General features: G+C 37.9%; 1 protein-coding gene across 1 annotated transcript; it reads right to left on the bottom strand.

Annotated features, from left to right (window-relative positions):
• Positions 1-5,357: 5,357 nt before the first annotated feature.
• Positions 5,358-20,038, bottom strand: COMMD8 (COMM domain containing 8). Its single transcript, XM_032852405.1, has 5 exons — positions 19,913-20,038; positions 15,356-15,511; positions 11,200-11,352; positions 8,325-8,480; positions 5,358-6,286 (listed from the first exon to the last, which is right to left on the bottom strand). Exons 1-5 carry the CDS (start codon positions 19,976-19,978, stop codon positions 6,266-6,268), a joined length of 552 nt encoding a protein of 183 aa, XP_032708296.1. The 5' UTR covers positions 19,979-20,038; the 3' UTR covers positions 5,358-6,265.
• Positions 20,039-21,051: the final 1,013 nt, after the last annotated feature.

Genomic DNA, 21,051 nt, shown 5'->3' with positions numbered 1-21,051 from the left:
GTCACTATCGAAAACTGCATAGAGGTTCCTCAAAAAATTAACAATAGAACTACCATATGATCCAGCAATCCCACTTCTAGGTATTTATCCAAAAGAACTGAAAACAGGATCTTGGAGAGATATCTGCACTTCTATGTTCATTGCAGCATTAGTCATAATGGCCAAGAAGTGCAAACAACCTGAATGTCCATTTGTGGATTAATGGACAAAGAAAATGCGGTATATACAAAAAATGGAATATTATTCAGCCCCCCAAAAAGGAAATTCTGTCATATGTTAAAACATGGATGAAACTTGAGGACATTATGGTAAGTAAAATACACTAGTTACCAAAGGACAAATACTGCATGATTCTACTTACATGAATTATCTAAAGTAGTCAGACTCTTGAAGAAGAAAGCACAATGGTGACTGCCAGGGGCTGGAGAATGGGGAAATGGGGAGTTACTGCTGAATGGGTAGAGCTTCACTGAGAAAAGATGAAAAAGTTCTAGAGATCTACTGTGTGCAGCAAGTTAACACTACTGTACTACACACTTAAAAATCAGAGATTTCATGTTATGTGTTTTTTGCCACAAGTGAAAAAAAAAAAAGAATGAGGAAAAAAAAAGAAAAAGAAATACAAAGTAGTACAGCCACTTTGACAAAGTTTGGTAGTTTCTTACAAAGTTAAACTTGTCACACAATATGATCCAGCAATCACATTCCTGGGCATTACCAATTTCCTTCAATAGATGAATGGGTAAACAAGCTGGCACACCTACTCAATGAAATATTATGCAAGGATAAAAGAGAAATGAGTTATCAAGCCACGAGAAGACATGGAAGAACCTTAAATGCATATTGCTAAGTGAAAGAAGCCAGTCTGAAAAGATTGCATACTGTAGGATCCTAATTATATGCCATTCTGGAAAAGGCAAAACTATAAAGACATTGAGAAAACTCACTGATTGTGGGGTTCAGAGGAAGGTAGAGGAATGAACAGGTAAAGCATGAGGGACTTTTAGGGTGTCGAACTATTCTGCAAAGTGGATTCATGATATTAGGCATTTGCCAAAACACAGAACTATTCAACACAGAGTGAAAATTAATGTATGCAAAATTTAAAAATCATTTAGGAAGTCAGGCAATCCCAGGAGGAATATAGACTATGTTTAAAAAAAAATCTAATTTCATTACAAATGTACAAAACCATCTCACTGAAGGGGGTCGGTACTGAGCTAAGTAAATCTGGAAATGAGTGAAGTCTCTAAGACTAAAGGCAAAAGAACTGCATGTAATTCCTTCCAAGAAGATAAAACTATTTCCCATGGATTAACAAATCAGATACTGCCATAAATGTGTGTGTGTATACACACACATAGGGACAGTGGATGGTGGGAGTCAAGTTTCTTATAGCTGAACTATAAATTTACAGATAAGGGTAGCAGGTTAGAATGATCCATGTGGGGGTGCCTGGGTGGTTCAGTGGGATAAAGCCTCTGCCTTCGGCTCAGGTCATGGGATCCAGCCCCGCATCGGGCTCTCTGCTCAGCAGGAAGCCTGCTTCCCCCTCTCTCTCTCCGCCTGCCTCTCTGCCTACTTGTGATCTCTGTCTGTCAAATAAATAAATAAAATCTTTTTAAAAAATGATCCAGGGGCACCTGGGTGGCTCAGTGGGTTAAGCCTCTGCCTTCAGCTCAGGTCATGGTCCCAGGGTCCTGGGATCGAGCCCCACATCGGGTTCTCTGCTCAGTGAGGAGCCTGCTTCTCCCTCTCCCTCTGTCTGCTCCTCCCCCTGCTCGTGCGCTTTCCCCCAAATAAGTAAATAAATCTTTAAAAAAAAAAAAAAAGATCCATGTAGTAATGGATTAGAGTTGAAGACATCAAGATGAACTCATGTGTAACTTAATACAGATGCAGCTAATTACATAAAGAAATATTTATAGATATGTATATATACACAGCTTTGTTTACATACATATATTTCTTTGTTCTGTCAATAAAATGAACCAAGGCTTCTTGGAGAAATGGCTGATTCTAGAACCAGGCAGGAAACAGACAAAATGAGCCTGGAGCATCTCGTATTGCCAGAAAGTCAAGGAAATATAAAAAATAGATAAATACCTACCTTCAGTGCTAGAGCTATGTCAATGGGACAATGGAGCCAACTGAAAATGCTCCTGATGGCCAAACCTGGAGCAACTTAAATAAGTATTACTGGCTTATAACCAAAAGGATAAAATAAATATCCATGAGTCCATATTATATAAATAAGTGATTAAATAAATCAACAAATAGAAGACACAAATCTGTGCGGATTTACAAAAGGTTTTTTTTTTTTTTAAAGATTTTATTTATTTATTTATTTGACAGAGAGACAGAGAGGGGAGGGGAAGCAGGCTCCCTGCTGAGCAGAGAGCCCGATGTGGGACTCAATCCCAGGACTCTGGGATCATGACCTGAGCTGAAGGCAGAGGCTTAACCCGCTGAGCCACCCAGGCGCCCTACAAAAGGTTTATATAGGTACTCTGACCTCGGGGGGGGGGGGGGGGGCACAACTTCCCATTTCTTAAATATGGGCCACACCCAGTGACTTTCTTCCAAAGAGTACAAGACAGAAAAAGGAGAAATAAAGAGTAACTTCACAGTGAGAAACCAGACAAACTATTTCAGCCAGGCGAGCAAGGTCAATGTCAAATCATAAATCCTGCTAATAGTGTGTACCCTCAATATGATGTGATGTAAATGGCACTTCACCACCGTGATTTTCCTCCCCCAAACCCAGAATCCCAGTCTAAGCATGAGAAAAACATGTACGATACAGGGCTATCCTACAAAATACCTCACTCATACTCTCCAAAACTGTAAAGGTCATCAAAAACAAAGAAAGTATGAAAAATTACCACAGCAAGAGAAGCTTAAGGACACATGACAACTAAATAATATGAAATCTAAGAAAAAAGGACATTAGGTAAAAACTTAGGAAATCTGACTAAACTATGGAATTTAGTTAATAACAATGTACTAACATTCATTAATTCTAACAAATGTACCATACTTACATGTTAATAATAGGAGAAGCTGGATGTGGGCTATATGGGATCTTTCTGTATTACCTGTTCAATTTTTATGTAAATCTAAAATTATTCTTAAAAAAAAAAAGTCCATTTCTATAAGAAAAAGTAAGCCACAGATTGGGAGAAAACACCTGCAAGGCATATATATGATAAAGACTTATATCCGAGCTGTGAAGAACTCCCAAAACTCAACAATAAGAAAACAACCCAATTTAGAAACTTAGATCCAAACAGACACTTCACCAAAGAAGAGCTACAGATGGCAAATCGCACATGAGAAGATAGTGAACACCATTGGTCGTTACAGAAATAAATATAATTAAAACCACAAGGAGATACCACCACACACTTACTCCAGTAGCTGAAATGAGGAAGGCTGACCAAACCACGTGTTAGCAGGCAGGTGGAGGGGGTGCTCGCAGACTGTGGTATGGAATGTAAAATGGTGAAATCACTTTGGAAACATCTCACTCCTCAAAGTATTCACTCAAAAGGAAGCACACGTCCGGCCAAAGGATCACACAGGAATGCTCACAGGATTCTGTGTTATGGAATAGCCATAAACATTTTCAACCACCAAAATATCCTTTAACAGGTGGATAAACAAATTATGATAAAACTCTACAACTGAATACTTCTCGACAAGAGAAAGGAATGAACTCTTGCTAATATGCAACAACACAGATGAACTCAATACTGAAAGCAGCTGGGTCAAAAGAAAAGAAATGGTATATACCATATGATTCCACTAATATTAAACTCTTGAAAGGTGTGAACACTCTACAAGTGACAGGAAGCAGATCAGGGGTTGGTGGGGATCGGATACAGGAGCAGGGATTACAAAAGAATAGGAGGAAACTTCTGGGAGTGATTGCCACGAACACAATCCTGACAGAGGTGATGCTTTCTTGGCTGTCAAAACCTACCAGATTACCCGATTATACACTTTAAATATGTGAGGTTTACAGTGTATCGGTGATATTTCAATATGTGGTTAAATATTCTAATAGTGATAAATAAGGTAGTGACAAGAAGAATATGTAAAGCAAGATTTTCTGCTTCTCAAAGGAGGAAAATGGAGGGTTGAAATTCAGAAGGACCTTGAATCAGTGTAGATCTTCGACACGATGCGTTTACCTCCCAACAAACCCATCATATACTGAAAACACTCTCAGTCAAAAATGCATTTAATATGCCTCACCAACTGACCATCATAGCTTAACCTACTCTACCTTAAATGCTCAGAACACTTAGACTAGCTTATAGCTGGGCAAACTCATCTAAAAAGCCTATTTTTTAATAAAGTGTTGAATACCTCATGTAATTTACTGAAATTACAGCGAAAACCAGTGTGGTTGTCCTGGTAAAAGATGGCTGTCGGTGTATCAGCTGTTTCCTTGCGACTGCCTGGGAGCTGTGGGCCTGCTGCTGCCCGATATCACAAAAGGGTGTTGTAATGCATATTGCTAGCCCAGGAATATCATGTACTGCACATTGCTAGCCCAGGAAAAGATCAAAACACAAAATGTGTAAAAAAAAAAATCAAAATTCAAAGTATGATTTCTGCTGAATGCAGGTTCCTTTAGCACCATAGCAAAGTCAAAAAAATCGTAAGTCAAACCATCGTACGCTGGCGATCATCTGTATTATTTAAAGTGCTAGGTTACAAACTGCTACCAGTCTATGACATAAGGAACCTGCACAGGGAGTAAGTCAACGACCTCCCTAAGCACACTGTTTGGTCCAACTGATATTTTTTTCCATAATCAACATCTCTCAGTGAGAAAAGCAATATATTGATGAACACTGGCATATGCTCCTCATCTAATCCCAAACCTGTAAGAGACAGTCCACGGACCGCAGACCGGCATTAGTCTACAGACACCTTTTTATTTTTTTTTAAGATTTTATTTATTTATCTGACAGAGAGCTCATAAGTAGGCAGAGAGGCAGGCAGAGAGAGAGAAGGAAGCAGGCTCCCCACTGAGCAGAGAGCCCGATGCGGGGCTCGATCCCAGGACCCTGAGATCATGACCCGAGCCGAGGGCAGGCACTTAACTGACTGAGCCACCCAGGTGCCCCGAGACACCTTTTGAGTAGTATGGCCTTGGTAACACGCAGATATTTTTTTTAACCCCTCAAGCCCATCTTCATCTCTATGATGAGAAATCGTAAAAACTGTTTAAACACCTCAAACAGTCTGATGCTCTTAAGAGCGATTAAGCTTACAAATAGCAGACACCAATGAATTATGGGTCACTGCATTATGCAGAAAGTCTTTTGAAATAAAGCAATATGTGAAAGTAAAATGACATTTTTTATTTGTTCAGAATGCCTGTTTTTAAAGTTAACTGCAATTAAAAATGATTTGTTTTCCAGTGAAGTTAACACCCAAAACTATTAACTTCAGTATTAAAAGTCTATCACAAAAATGGACCTATGTTTAATCTTGGCTGACATCTGGATAGCTATATATACACTATACAATGACATCCATTCTTTTTATCAAAGCATACCCTCCCGATCAGACACAGAAATGCAGGAGTAACAGTGTTACTTTCATTTTTTCCCACTCAGGTAAAAGTTTTTAATCTCTAGAATTCATAAACTCATTGTTGATGCAAATTTAATTATTTTTTTCTTTTTCATGTCTGAAGAGGAGCTTCTTTCTCTATGAAATTTTACATTTTATAATCTTTCCTTTGAAATAGAAGAAAGATATGGAATCTCCTGAGTTATATATGCAGCTTATACATTCTTTAAAAGTTATTTTTAAAATATTACAAATTAATCATATATATCCATAATACACATCCTTGCTATTCATATATTCCTTTAAGCAACATTCAAGTAGATTTGTGCTTTGTACGTTTACATTACTTTAGAGTCTATTTTTAGCTTTCAATAAAACTGTATTATCTATAAAGATTTCTCAAATATTTAATAAACGAGGCAAAACAGCCATTATGAAAATATAAACTGCTCTCACAGCTTTTTCATCTCTCATTTTTTATGCATTTCCTGTCAATGTCATTTCCTGTTCTTTAGGGAAGCGGATACATTTTTATCTCTGTAATCCCAACACGGCTGCTTTCTCAGCACAGCAAAATAGTCAGTACAGCGCAGGTGCGCTGAACACACATATTCACTCGGCCGCATCTGGGGTAGCAGTAGAATCTGATAGTGTTGGTATCCACCATTTCCAGTTATTTCAACTGCAGGACCACCTTAAAACACAAAGTCGGGGAGGAAGGGGATCAGGTTATTCCAGAATGATGCGCACGTCTGCTTAATGAAATGCTCTGAAATCTCTGAGGGCTAGACAACTGATAACAAGCAAGTACAATGCACAGTAACCGATGATGCAGGCCTGCCGGGATCCATGGCTCAGACTCAACTAACATTCGTATGAGGCCCTACCACACACACACTCAGACATTGAGCCCCACCCAGAAGCAAGCCAGGCTACCCGTGTGGCTACGAGGCATGTGGACTAGTCACCATGGCACTAAAATGACTGAGTAACTGCAGAGTACTGACAGAAGCTGAATATAGCAGGGTTTCAGAAAGGTAGCCCGGGTGGTTCAGTGGGTTGAGCCTCTGCCTTTGGCTCAGGTCGTGACATCAAGGTCCTGGGTCCTCTAAGTACGGGAGACAAAATATGGCTTGTAGTTACGACAAAATCAGGTAAAAACCAGTGAGTGACTGAAGATTTTACGTATACAAAGGGTTGACTAAATAAAACTGCTGCTGTCAGAAAGAAATAAAAACAGCTCTCTGTATACATGTGTTTCTTTCATGATTGCTCAGCACTGGGCACCCAGGTGGCTCAGTCTGTTAAGTGTCTGCCTTCAGCTCAGGTCATGACCCCAGAGTCCTGGGATCGAGTCCTGGATTGGGCTCCCTGCTCAATGGGGAGTCTGCTTCTCCCTCTCCCTCTTCCTCTATTGTACACACTCTCTCTCTCTCTGTCAATAAATAAATAAAATCTTTAAAAAAAAAAAAGATTGCTCAGCATCTTCTCTAGTGATTTGCTCCCCAGTGATCAATGTCAGATATTCTAACCAACCTCTCTTGCCCCTGCCCAGTCTTCTTAGCCATACTTTTATTTTTTAATGCAAGACTTGAACTCACAACCCTGAGATCAAGACCTGAGCTGAGATCAAGTGTCGGATGTTTAAGTGACTCAGTTACCTGGGCACCCTGGTTCTACTTTTTTTAAGATTTATTTATTTATGTATTTATTTTGAGGGACAGAGTGTGAGAGCATGAGCAGGGTGAAGGGCAGAGGGATAGGGAGAAGCACACTCTCCATTGAGCAGGGAGCCTGATGTGGGGCTTGATCCCAGGACTCCAGGATCATGACCTGACCTGAAGGCAGACACTTAACCAACTGAGCCACTCTCAGGTGCCCAATGCTGAGCAATCATGAAAGGAACAAACATGTACAGAGACGGTTATTTTTATTTTTTTTCTGACAGCAGCAGTTTCTACTGTTTAAATATGGTTTTCTCATGAAATAAACACTGAGAATGGTTCCTGTTACTTAGTCAATCTTTTGTATGTGTAAAATCTTTAGTCACTCATTAGTTTTACTTGATTTTGTCCTAACTACAAGCCACATTTTGTATTCCCTACTTAGAAGATTATAAAAGCAATTCTATTTGTGTAGTTAAAACTTTCTAAAAAAGATTTTATTTATTTATTTGACGGAAAGAGAGCACAAGCAGGGGGAGCAGCAGATGGGGAAGCAGGCTTCCCACTGAGCAGCAAGACTGATGCAGGGCTCAATCCCAGGAACCTGGGATCATGACCCAAGCCAAAGGCAGATGCTCAACCAACTGAGCCACCCAGGCGTCCCTTACTTGTGCATTTAAATAAGATACTCTTTTCTTTAAAATCATGACTACTCATAATAATCATAAAAAACTTCAGAATCAACTAATTTCACAGCCCCAAGGTAAAAATTTTATTTTAATCATTAATAAGCACCAAGGCAAAAAAAAAAAATAGAGCTGTTAGAACACCACCATTATTCTATCAAAAATAACTACTTGATAAATTATGCTCAAAACTAAGTAGATATAATTATAAATTATAATATCTAAAACTAGAGATGCAGAACATATCAACAAGGTATTTTCTCTGCTTAACACATCAGGAATAAAAGAAATATAAAAAGTCAATTATGAGCTTTTCTTCTATTGTTTGAAGAGTATCAATCGAACAAACATTTTAAACACACAACAAAATTAAAACAAATACCTTATTAGCTGCTTCCAAGGAATTTATTAGATTCTGCAGCTCTTCTTTACTCATTTCAACAGAATATGGTTTGACTTCACCATTTTCTTTTATGTCTAGATGAAGGTTTAAAAGCGGCATTTGTAAAGTAGCAATCTTGTCACTAGACAGTGCAAGCTGTTTAAAATGAAGAAAACAGTAATTAATAAGTAGTAAAAAAGACCACATTAAATATGCATCAGGGCTTATTAACAATACATTTTAAGAAAAGAATACTTCTGGGGGCGCCTGGGTGGCTCAGTGGGTTAAAGCCTCTGCCTTCGGCTCAGGTCATGATCTCAGGTCCTGGGATCGAGCCCCGCAACCAGCTCTCTGCCTGCCTCTCTGCTTACTTGTGATCTCTGTCTGTCAAATAAATAAATAAAATCTTTAAAAAAGAAAAGAAAAGAAAAGAATACTTCTGTTTGCTGTCAAGTACAGGAAAAGGTGGAAGAAATAAAGAAACCCATGCCAAACCAACACCAATATAAAGAATGGACAGAGAAAGGATGATGAGAGAGGAAGACAACTAGGGAAAGGACAACCAGGGCAAAGTCTGTAGTAGAAGCGGAAATCCGAAGCACAGTTATGGGTGGGAAGGGAAGTACTGAATGGACCCAGTGCATCAGAAAACTGAGAATTCTTAAAGCTTAAAGAAGTGTGGAGATACCAAGAGGATGAAAGACCATGAACAAAGATAAAACTAAAAACACTGGTAAACCTTGTGCAATGAAGATACTTAATTTAAAATCAGCCAATTTTCTGCTAACCTTGATAAATATGGTATCAAGATACCATTTTTAATTACAGCCACTCAGCAAAAACACTCAACATAACTCCACTTCCTATTTTCTGTCTAAAGAGAATCCTAGAGGAAACAAAAGAACCAAGTATTTATGACACTAATAATTTTTTAAACAAACACCATAGCTTCATTGGCATATGGCAAAGCGAAAATCAATTATCCTGGAATCTGAGGTAAAAAACCACAATACCTGAATCTTCAAAGTGCTACCACTTGAGAAATTTTACTTGTACCTTCACTACCTGTATAATGACTGATAACGAACTACACTTCCCTAACAAACGTCCTCGGAGTGCACACACTACAGAATCGAATCCTTACATACCTACTTCATTCTCTCTTCAAAAACCAGGACTCATGGGGCGCCTGGGTGGCTCAGTGGGTTAAGCCTCTGCCTTTGGCTCAGGTCATGATCTCAGGGTCCTGGGATCAAGCCCCGCATCAGGCTCTCTGCTCGGCGGGGAGCCTGTTTCCCCCTCTCTCTCTGCCTGCCTCTCTGCCTACTTGTGATCTTTCTCTCTGTCAAATAAATAAATAAAATCTTAAAAAAAAACAAAACAAAAAACAAAACCAGGACTCATAATATCTGAGGTTTGGAAGTACCAAAGATGGTCCACCTTATAGATAATCCTCCTTCTCAGTGTGTCCAGTAAGTGCTTTCTCAGTCTATGCTTGAATACAACCAATGGTGAACATGCTATCTCAAGAAGTGGTTAAAAAAAATCTTCAGATACTGACAGCTGTAAAAAAGTTCTCCTTAAGCTGAAGGTGAACTCATTTTCATATACCTTATACCTTAGACCTTAGACCTTAGCTTCTGAAGCCACACAGCATGTATCAATTCCTCATCTATAGAGATAACTTTTAGTCCTTCAAAGATAAGTGTAATTTTTCCACTAAAGTTTCTCTTTTCTGGATACAGGGTCTCAAGTGTTTCAAAAAACCTTCATGTACCACAATTTTAAGTTCCTGTTCATTCTTTTTCGGTTTGGTTCCAATTTGTTTAAGTATCTCTTACTTTGGCAGCCAAAAATAAAAGTATTACTAAATTAAATTAACTAAAAAGATTTAATGAATGTAAACAGAATTAGAACTACCCATTGCTTCAAACACTACATTTCTACCAACAGAAGACTGAATCATTATACTGCTGACTCAGGCCACATTTGGCAAATCAAAACAACTAAATATTTTTCAGACAAATTACTTTTGGCATATCTCTCATATCTTTGATATTAAATTGGTTTTCCTTAAATAAAAATCCTCTACCTAGGTTATCTCTGCTCGGTTTATTTTGCTTCATTTGGTCCATCACTGTAATTTGCTGTAAAATAATTTTAAACTTTGATTGTATTATATTAATATTTAACATATCTCAGATTTGATAAGCATAATATTCATGAAAGAATATTTGTTGAAGAAGTTTGGACCAACACCAGAATCCCAGAGACCTCCTTCCTGGCTAACACAAATTCACCTGTTTTCGTTATTCATCCAGCTATGACCCATTTAACTCTGTGATTTGTCCACATTTTTCTCCACTGACAATATGAGGCACTTAACATGCTGAAATGAAGAAAGACAATGTGTTTCAACACTACCTCCTCATCTAGATCTAGGTAACCCATATAGCATGGAAAGCTGGTCTGAAATTGTTCTTTATGAATCCTACTGACCATGAGTCTCTTTTCAAAATGCTTATCAAGTGCTCTTTTAACAGCACATTATATATTTTCCCCCTGGAGGCAGAATCGCATTTACAGGAAGACTATAAAGTCTAGAAAGTTCTAGCCAAAAACAGATGTTGAATACATACTACTCCACTACTCAAGACATTTAATGATTCACAGCTCTAGTAAATTAAATTTATTACCAATGTAATGTTTTTACATATTATATGGATGTTTATACTGTATTAAGGAATGTAAAAATGCAATTTTTTGATAATGTTTTCTTAAAATAACAGAAATTTTAGATGTATATAAAAAAAGAATAAACATTTCTATTCAAAAAATAAGGTAAAAAACATCATGCCCATAAACAGATTCTCACCTTTAACTGCCAATCAAAATCCTGTAGCTGTGCAGAAGAAATATCTACTATTTCTTCTAACAGAGCCTGCTTGATTTCATCTTTCCTACTTTTTAAGCATTTCATGACAGCTTGTTGATGAAATGAATTCAACTGATTCAACTGCTGAAATATCTATGAAAATAAAAATAAACAGAAAATAAGTGAAAGTGTCTTTTTATTTAAAGTGTAAACACACAGCTCCTCTCCCCTTTCATAAAATCTTTAAAATGACAGTTTAAAAAAAATGTGTATATATATATATATATTTATATATATATATATATATATTTCTATCTCTGTGAAAAGAATAAGATGAGAATGCATAACTAACAAACAAGAGATTTTAACAAATTTTTGCAAAAAGGACTGACTGATGAAGTAGCATAGAAGCAAAGACCACTAAAGCTGGTATAGATATTTTAATATCAGACAATGTAGCCTTTAAGGCAAAAAGTATTATGAGAAATAAAGAATGGCCCAAGGGCCATTCAATAGAAAGAACAATCATAAATTTGTGTGCACCTAATAACAAAGCTTCAAAATATATAAAGCAACACAACTTGGTAGAACTAAAAGGAGAAATGGCTAAATCTACCTTCGTAATTAGAATGTTAACACATCTCCCAGTAACTGACAAAAAAAGACAAAAAAATCAGGAAAGATAAAAAAGTTAAAAACACTATCTTTCTTAAACCTAACTGACATATGGAACATTGTGTTCAACAACTACATTATACATATTATTTCAAAAGTATATGGAATATTCACCAAAATGAACCATATGATGAGCCATGTAGCAAATCACAAGATTTCAAAGGACTGCAATCAAATTATTTGTTTTTTTCACCACAGTGTAATTAAATCATAACTGATAAAAAAAAAATTCCAAATATTTGAAAAATTATGCAACACAGTAACACAGTACTATGAAAGAAATAAAAATCAATCTTACATAAACTCTTCCAGAGAATAAGAGAAAAAATACTTCCTAATTCATTTTATTAGACCAGAATAAAACCTGATAGCGTGACAAGGACATTACAGAAAAGAAAAATTATGGGCCAATATCGCAAAACAACAGAGACAAAAATCCTAAATAAAATACTGGCAAATCAAATTTAGAGATACATAAAAAGATAATACATCATGACCAAGTGGCATTTATTCTGGCAATGCAAGGTTAGTTTAGCTTTTAAAAATCCAACGAAAGACACCACATCAATAAAATAAAGGAGAAAAAAAATAACAAATTTAGAGAAAAAGCATTTAAATAAAATTCAATACCTATCAATGGTAACAATCTCAGCAAAGTAGGAACTGTAGGAAACTTCTTTAATCTAATAGCTGATATCTAGAAAATCATACAACTAACATAATAAATAATAACATAGTGAATACATTCTCCCTAAGGTCAGGAATAAACTGCTTTTTTTTTTGTTTTTCAACACTGTTTTAAAGGTGTTAGCCAGTGCAATAAGGGAAGGGAAAGAAGATATTAAAATGTAAAAAAGAAAATAACTGTATTTTCTTATACCAAGAAAATTTAAACCAAAAAAAATTTTTTTAATTTTTACCACATTTTAATGGTATACCAACAAAAATTTTTAAAGTTTTATAAGCCATTAAATAATAAAATTTTTAAAAACTATTAAGCATGGGGTAAAGATATAAAAATTGATGGTGTTTCTACATAATAGCAATAAACAACTGGAGAACAAAATTTAAAAACATCAAAAATACCAATTACTTAGAAATAAATCTAACCAAATATTTGTAAGATCTCTATACTAAAAGCTACAAAATGTTAGAGAAATTGAAGTAATCCAAATAAATGGAATGTTATACCATGTTCATGGATTGGGAGTATTAATATTAAGCTGTAAATTCTTCCCAAAATGATCTAGAGATTCAGTGCAATCCCATGCTATGAACTTTATTATGTCACTCCAAAATTTCTACACTGCAATCCTAACCTTCACTGTGATATTTAAAGATGGGGCCTCTGAGAAATAGTTTAATAGGTCATAAGGGTGGGAGTTAGTGATGATAGGATTAGTACCCCAATAAAAAGAGGAGAACATGCTTCTGTCCCTCCCCCCACCAATGTGAGAAACAAAACAAGCAAGTAGTCTGCAGCCAGGAAAAGGGCTCTCAACCGGGAATCAAATCAGCCAGCACCTTTATCTTGGACTCAACAGCCTCTAGTATTGTGAGAAGTAAATTCTTGTTCTATAGAATATAGAATATTTTGGTATGGCAGCCCAGCAGGTTTTTTGGTTGAAATTGATAAGATGGTTTTAAAATGTACATGAAAATACAGAGAAGCCAGAAGAGCCAAAGCAATCTTGGAGAAACATGAAGTTGAAGGTCTTCTACTACCAAATACAAGGCTTTACATAACACAGCTTTAATTCTACAATAATTAAGACAGTGTAGTACTGAGAAATATACACAAATAAACAAATGAGGCAGAATAAAGAGTCCAGATACAGGGTGCCTGTATGTGAGTGTGTGTGTGTGTCTGTATCTATATATAAATGTATATTCACTGTATGTATATATGTGTGTGTATACACACACACACACACACACATACAGTGACCTGATTTACAACAAAGGTTGGTCAGAAACTCTGTGGGAGCAAGGACAGTCATTTCAATAAACAGTACTGTGTCAACTGGCTACTGATGTGAAAAAATGTGAACTTGACCCTTACTCCACACACCAGTATTAATTCAAAATGCATCAGTAACATAAATGTGAGAGCTTCTACAAGAAAACTAACACACACACCTTCATGACTTTGGCACAAACACTTCTTAAACAGGACCTTAATAGCACTAAGCACCAAAATAAATACTGACAAAGCTGGACTTGATTAAAATTCAGAACTTCTCTTCACAGAAAGATACCATTAAGAGTGAAAAGGCAAGCCACATAATGGGATTAGATACTTAAATATATCTAACAAAGAACTCCCACCCAGAATATCATCCAAATCAAATGAACATACATAACTACATTTTTTTAAGAGTAGGCAACCTATACAAACGTGCCAAAATAATTTTTGACCAAGGTACAAAAGCAATTCAATAAAAGGATACTCTATGACCTATAATTTCATGTCAAGATGTCTTGCCAAGAAAAGTTGGCAAATATGTGGAGAAGGAGACATGTACAAAATGTCTGTAGAAGTACTATGCATTGAAGAGGCAATGATCTAATAGTTCATCAGGAGGGGGCCAGAAAAATAAGTCCTGCTAATTCCTATCATCAAATACTATAAGAGTTAAAATACATGAACCAGATCTACATTTACCAACACTGTAAGTCTAAAACACAACATTCCATAAAAAAATTACAAAGGGATACATGTTATCAATTGCAAGTTACATGTCTAAACAGCTCAAATAATTGTATATATTGCTTACAATGCAAATATTCATACAATATAGAATACAGAACATGTTCACCAACTTCACAAGTGGTGATCTCTTGGGGAATCATCTCTTGGGGTGCCATGCCCAGGTGGTATTTAGGTTTATCTGTAATGCCTTGTTTCTAAAACAAACACACAAACCTGTAAAGCATAAAGATGTTAACAACTGTTTAATTGTGATAATGGGAGCGTAGGTGTCAGTTATGTAACTTTCAGTTTTTTTTTCTACATGATTTAAATGCTGTCACAATTTTAAAAATACAAACAACCAAAACTATAAAAAAAAAAAAAAAGTACTTCCACAATCAGATTTGCCTATTCACAATTATAAGGTTTCTTGTTGTAACGTAATATATAATTACTGGTGGCACCTGGGGATCTCAGTCAGTTTAAGTATCTGCCTTCAGCTCTGGTCATGATCCCATGGTCCTGGGATTCGGCCAAATCAAGCTACCTGCTCAACCAGCAGTCTGCTTCTCCCTCTCCCTCTACTCTTTTCCTCCTCTACCCCCACCCCACTCCTGATCTCTCATGTTCTCTCTCTTGCTCAAACAAATGAATAAAATTTTTTAAAAAAGGTATAAATATACACTTACTGATGATGACTCTTGTATAATATAGTGCCTTCAAGACGAGTTTAGAAAAACCTGAAAACTATTATTTATTATAAGGTATAGAAAATTGAAGTGTAGTTACCTCTTCATCAGATAAATTTTTACCAACTACAGTTTTGAAAAATTTGGTAATATCTTCTAGAACATTCTTCCATTCTGTTGAATCCCAAAAACTGTGATAATCCTGATGGAGAGGATAAGCTCGCCCACAAATGCCATCAATTATTTTGTGAAGAAGCTAGAGAGAAAAGGAAATAAATGAATTACTAGTAAACTTATAAAAAAGATTTATCTTCCTTGTAGGAAACAAATATAGTTGGGACAAGCTCATGTTATCTGCAAAGCAGCTTGAGGTTGAAATATAACTATTTTTAACATTATTTTAATTAAAAATTAAGGCTCCAATAAAAATCACAGACTTTCTATAATTTTGTCCACCTTCAGAGGCTAAAATAATTTCATAGATACACTGTTATTTCCCCAATATTCATGAAAGAAGATGGCGAATATAAAGGTTTCAGCTTGGTATTAGACATTGTATTTATACCAATAATCTAAAAAAAGTATGACTTTCAGTCTGAAGGTTTTTTTAGCATAGATCAATAAACGTCATTTCCCTTTACCTCCATTTTTACAGCATTCATACTCACTTCTTTTGGTCTATTCCAAGACAGTGGTCAGTACCTTTCTTTTTCTTTTTTACATTGCTTTATCTCTACACTACCATAGCATCAGCAATGGAAATCCTAACATATATATAACTGAACATAGTTATTAACACTGAATTTTGGAATAAAACTGTCTAGTTTGAATCCTAGTTCCACCACTTAACTAGTTTGATCAAGTTATTTACATGTTCTGTGCCTGTTTCCTCATGTATAAAATGAGAATATCACCTACCCCCATAATGTTGTAAGGATTAAATGAGTACATGCAAATCATTTGGCACATTCCTGGCGTGTATAAAACACTTAAACATTTTGCCAGCCATTATCATATTTCTTCTTATTACTATTATCACTATTACCACCACCACTACTACTGGTATCATGTTCCATGTCTTTAACATATATTAACTGAGCACTATGCCAGTTAACTATGCCAGCACTATTCCAGATAAATGATTGATATGGTTTTCTTTCCCAGGGGATATTTGTGTCTTGTAAAAGAGTATCTGAACCCAAATAATTTGGAAATAAATTTAAGCAACAAGTCTTATAACTCTTTTCCCCTGAACCACATTCTACTCCATTTTAAGCAATAACTTTCTCTATAACACCAGAGATATCAGAATAGAAATAAGAAACTGGCAACCCACTTCCAAGTGATGGCTAATGCACTATATGAGCAGATTTTTTAAATACCATAAATCAATGAACATTCTTAATTTGAAATTCAGTCAAAATTCTCTACACATACCCCGTGTTATCCCAAACTGCCCCCAGGCTAAAGCAAAACCCAGAACTCTAACTAAAAAATAAAAGTGCTTTTTGGAATACAAATGTCTTTATTCATTCATTCATTCACTTATATATGTTTGTATTCATATATATAAATATGTAATGAGCACTTTATTCGATTGTTAGATAAGTTAATAGAGATACAAAGCAAGAACAGCCATTAATAACTATCATTTATGGAGCCCTGAGTACCAAGCACTGTGCTCATCCTTACAACCCCATGAGGTAAGTACTGTCATTTTACAAATGAGAAACTGCGGATAAACAAAAGTAAGGTTCTACCATATCAGAATTTTAGTCTATTAGAGAAAGGCAAACATACAACTACATAAATGCAATTTAGAATGATTGGAGGTATATTATAAGTTTATAAAGGCTACAAAGGAGCAGAGAGAGGAAACACGGAAAGGGTTGTTTTAAAACGATGAGTCCTAAATGGAAGAGAAGGCCATTTCTAGTCCCAAGCAACAGCACATGCACAGAATGGAAATGTAAAATCACTTGTTCAATTTGAAAAAAGACAGGATACAAGACTGGAGAAGTGAGTGGAAGCCAAATCATAAAGGGCCCTGTTTACAGTGTCCAGGCTCTTTAATTATTTCCACAGGAAAGCAACCTACTCACATATTTGCCTAATTTTTCCAAAAATTTGCCAACAAGTTAGGAAAGAAAAGGAAAGAGAGATGGTGAGACCAAAGGCCCCCTGCCTTCAGTTTGTCAGGAAGAAATCAGGGGTCCCTAAATAATTGAGGACACTCAAAATGGAGGCAGTACAGAGGTGAAAGAGACACAAAAAGGAGGCAGAACCAACCAAGGATGATTCTCAGAATTTTAGGTTGAGTGGCCGGGTGAACGGTGGTGCCCCAAACCAAAAATGAAAAATGAAGCTATAACCAGAGGAAGAGTAGTTGTGGGGGGCGGGGGGAACGAGGAGTTCAGCCCAGGACACACTGAATTTGAGATACGTGGGGTGTTATCTCAGCAGAAGCCTGACACTCAGGGAAGAGATCTTTGGCTGGATGCAGAGATCTAGGTGTCATCAACCTACGCGGTGGGAAAGGTTATGGACCTTATCTAAGAAGTAGGTAGAATGAAGACAGGGGCAGAAGGCTAACACAAAGGCTCACAGTCAACAGATCCGAACACACCTTCCACCTTTACCACTTACTAGTTTGACAGCCTTGGGCACATTACTCCAACTCTCTGCTGACATTTCAGTTTCCCCACTCATAAAAACACAGAAGAGAGTTAAGACGGGGTTTTTTTGATCCTGATAAGAATTAAGTTTCTTCCCTTCTATCTCCCCCACACTTTCCCACTGTAAATGGAATAGAGGAAAAAAGAAGACCTATATGTGGGGCTTATAAAAGCCGCCTACCACATACCCCTCTATCATATTATGTAGGCAAAGCCCCCATACCCACTCTTCGCCCAATGTGACTGGATAAGAATTGGGACTTACTCAGTGGTGCCTATCCCTGACACCGAAGGCCATCCCACCAAAGCTTGGCACCCAGGTAACTGCCCCCACAGTTAAGCAGATTTTAGCATGCATTAATTCCTTCCCTCGGTGAACACTGATCAAGAACCCACCTTGAGCCAAACAGAACTCTCAAGCACTAGGGATATAAAATGAACTAACTACCCTGAAGGAGTTCAGAATAAGAGAGACCAGAGAGCAAGCCAACCAGTCAAGAAGTTGTGTGATGAGACCTCCATCGCTGTGGGACAGAGGAGAAGGAGTAAACATATTTACGTATTAATTACAACAGAATGAATTAGTAGGCTGACTTCTCAGGACAAACAGAAACACAGCTCCCAGAGCTAATGCTGAAGCTCAATTTTGCATATATTGCTTTCTTTTAGGGACAGGCAGATTTCCTTCAGGTCTTTCCTTCTTTTCGAGGGGGAAAAACCCACTTCTCAGTCAGATTTTCCTCTTAGAGAACCACTGGGTTTTCTCTTCCTTTCATCATTCAATCACAATACTTGTTAGACATAACTACTCTCTCCACATTTGATTTTTCAAACTCAATACTGCCAATGCCTTTGGTATTGAGGCTAAACACAAAAGCATGGCATACATAGACTTGAGCCACCTGACTTCCTGCTCACCTGTCCAGTCTTAGTCTCCCTGCTCCGCTCACTCCAAATTTCAGCCTCTAAAAAAATTACAGCAGGTCCTAAAACCTATGGAGGCTGGTTTCCTTCCCCTAGACTTGTAGCTGCTATTCCTCTGCCTAGAACACTTTTCTTCTAGCCTGTCTGGTTTCTACTCATCCTTCAGAACTCAACCTAGAAATTTAGATGTTCCTTTTCTGCAAAGCTTCTCCCTGCCCCCTCAAATCTGGAGTACTACCTGTCCCACAAGCGCACTGCTGGTTAATTCAGTTTGGTTTCCTTATTAGATAGCAAGCTCCACAGGGGCACAGGCTGTATCTCTTTCACCATTTCATCTTACACCAGCCATATGGGCACTCAGCACAAGGCAGACTTCAGTGCAAAGCTGGCCCGATGAATGAACAAGGCTGTTTCTCCCAGATCCGTACAGTCAGGTTCCTTCTCAGGCCCAGGGTGTCAGTGTCTATGTCACCTCTTGAGGGAAAGGCTACCTTATACCACGTTACCTAAAGTAAGTCGCCCAGTTATTGGTGGCACTTACCAATTTTTTTTTTCTGTCGCCCTCAAGGAGGCAGGGTATGCTTCGCTAGGTCACCAGCTTGTCCCCAGCACCTAGCACTGTGCCTGGTGCACAGGGAGAGTGAAGGTGTGTAGTGTATGAATGAATAAATTGACAGGCTCCACGATGTAAGATTTTTTAAATACTATGGTGGTGACTTCGCTCCCCAGCCCAGAGTCACAGAGTCGCGGGCCGCGCTTGGGAGGGAGCTGACCAGCCGTCCCCACCCGGGTCGAGCATGGCCCATCGCAAGCCAGGTCGAAAAGCCCCTCGAAGGTCAGCTCCGAGCAGGGGTGCGGAGGTGCCGCTAAAAGCCTCGGCCTCCTCAGCTCTCCAGGGGAAGCAGGGGGCCGGACACCCGTCATCACACCCATTCCCGGATCCCTGCCCTGGGCAAGCCTGGGTGAGCCCTGCGAAGACTTCGCGAACAGACCGGGCCGGCCCTGCAGGCCAGGCCATCCCAGAGCCTCGCCTGCCACACCGCCTGCACTCTCCTCACCTGCGGGCCCAGCTCGGCTGGAAGCTTCTGCAGCTGCCACAAGGGCGTCCCCTCTTCCGGCTCCATCCTAGTACGGAGCAGAAACCTCGGTCACATGACACGGCCCGGTCGCGCCTTAGAGCTATGGCTCACCCACGTGACTCTCTCGGGTGGGCGGGGCTGGGCGTGGAGACGCTGGAGCTCTTGTGCGCATGCGCAGATGCACAGTCACCGCTTTCCCTATAACTGAGGAAAATCCCCCTTTTCTCCCGGGAGTGACTTTTCTGAACACCGTTGTTACGTTGAAGGCAAATTTGCAGATCCTCAGAGCAGTTTGCAACTTTGTTCAGAGTTCTATAGAACTTTCCCCGCACTCCGTTGAAAGCCAACTGATAAAACTAACCGTGTTTTGAGCTCAGGGCCATTGTCCCTGAGTTTTGGCATACGTCTCCTACTAAAGTATTCTGGTTTAGAAGGTTAAGTAAGGGTTTACCTGTGTGCAATATTCTTCATATAGATTATTTTAAGAAGAAGGTACTGTTCTCGTGCCCATTTCCAAATAAAACACGATCAGAGAAGTCAGGAGGATTGTCAGATTTAGCAAATAAAAAGATGGGAGTGCCCAGTTAAATCCGAAATTTCAGATAAACAACAAACAATATTTTCTTATATGTGTGCCCTAAATATTGCATGAGGCATAATTATACGAAAACATTATTCCTTGTTTATCAGTAAGTCAAACCTAACTGGACAGTCTGTATTTTATGTCAGCCCTAGAAGTCACAAGAGCTAAGAGGCACAGTCTAAAGTTTAACAAAGCCAGACTCAACAGCCACACTGCTAACACTGAACTAACAAAAAAAGCCAAACAGCTTTTCTGTGATTTCTCTCCTCATTATAACTGTTACTTTGATCAGGTGCTGGAGAATCTAGTGGAATAAGAAGTTCTACTATCCAGAATTGCACAATAGGTAAGAGAAACAGAAATTACAGTCTAATATAAATTTAATAATAAAAGTGGTGAAAACTGAGGAAGCATACCACAGAGGAGAATGTAATTGTGTGGGCTATGCAAAGAAATACTATTTATTAATGACATCCTCGAATGTTTAGCTCAAATACCCTTTCTCTACTCTGTTCCCTATCTCTTGGAGGTGAAA

Source organism: Lontra canadensis, unplaced genomic scaffold, assembly GCF_010015895.1.
Source record: "Lontra canadensis isolate GAN:19392208 unplaced genomic scaffold, GSC_riverotter_1.0 scaffold1, whole genome shotgun sequence".
Lineage (NCBI taxonomy): Eukaryota > Metazoa > Chordata > Mammalia > Carnivora > Mustelidae > Lontra > Lontra canadensis.
This window is presented reverse-complemented; position numbering and strand designations above follow the sequence as displayed.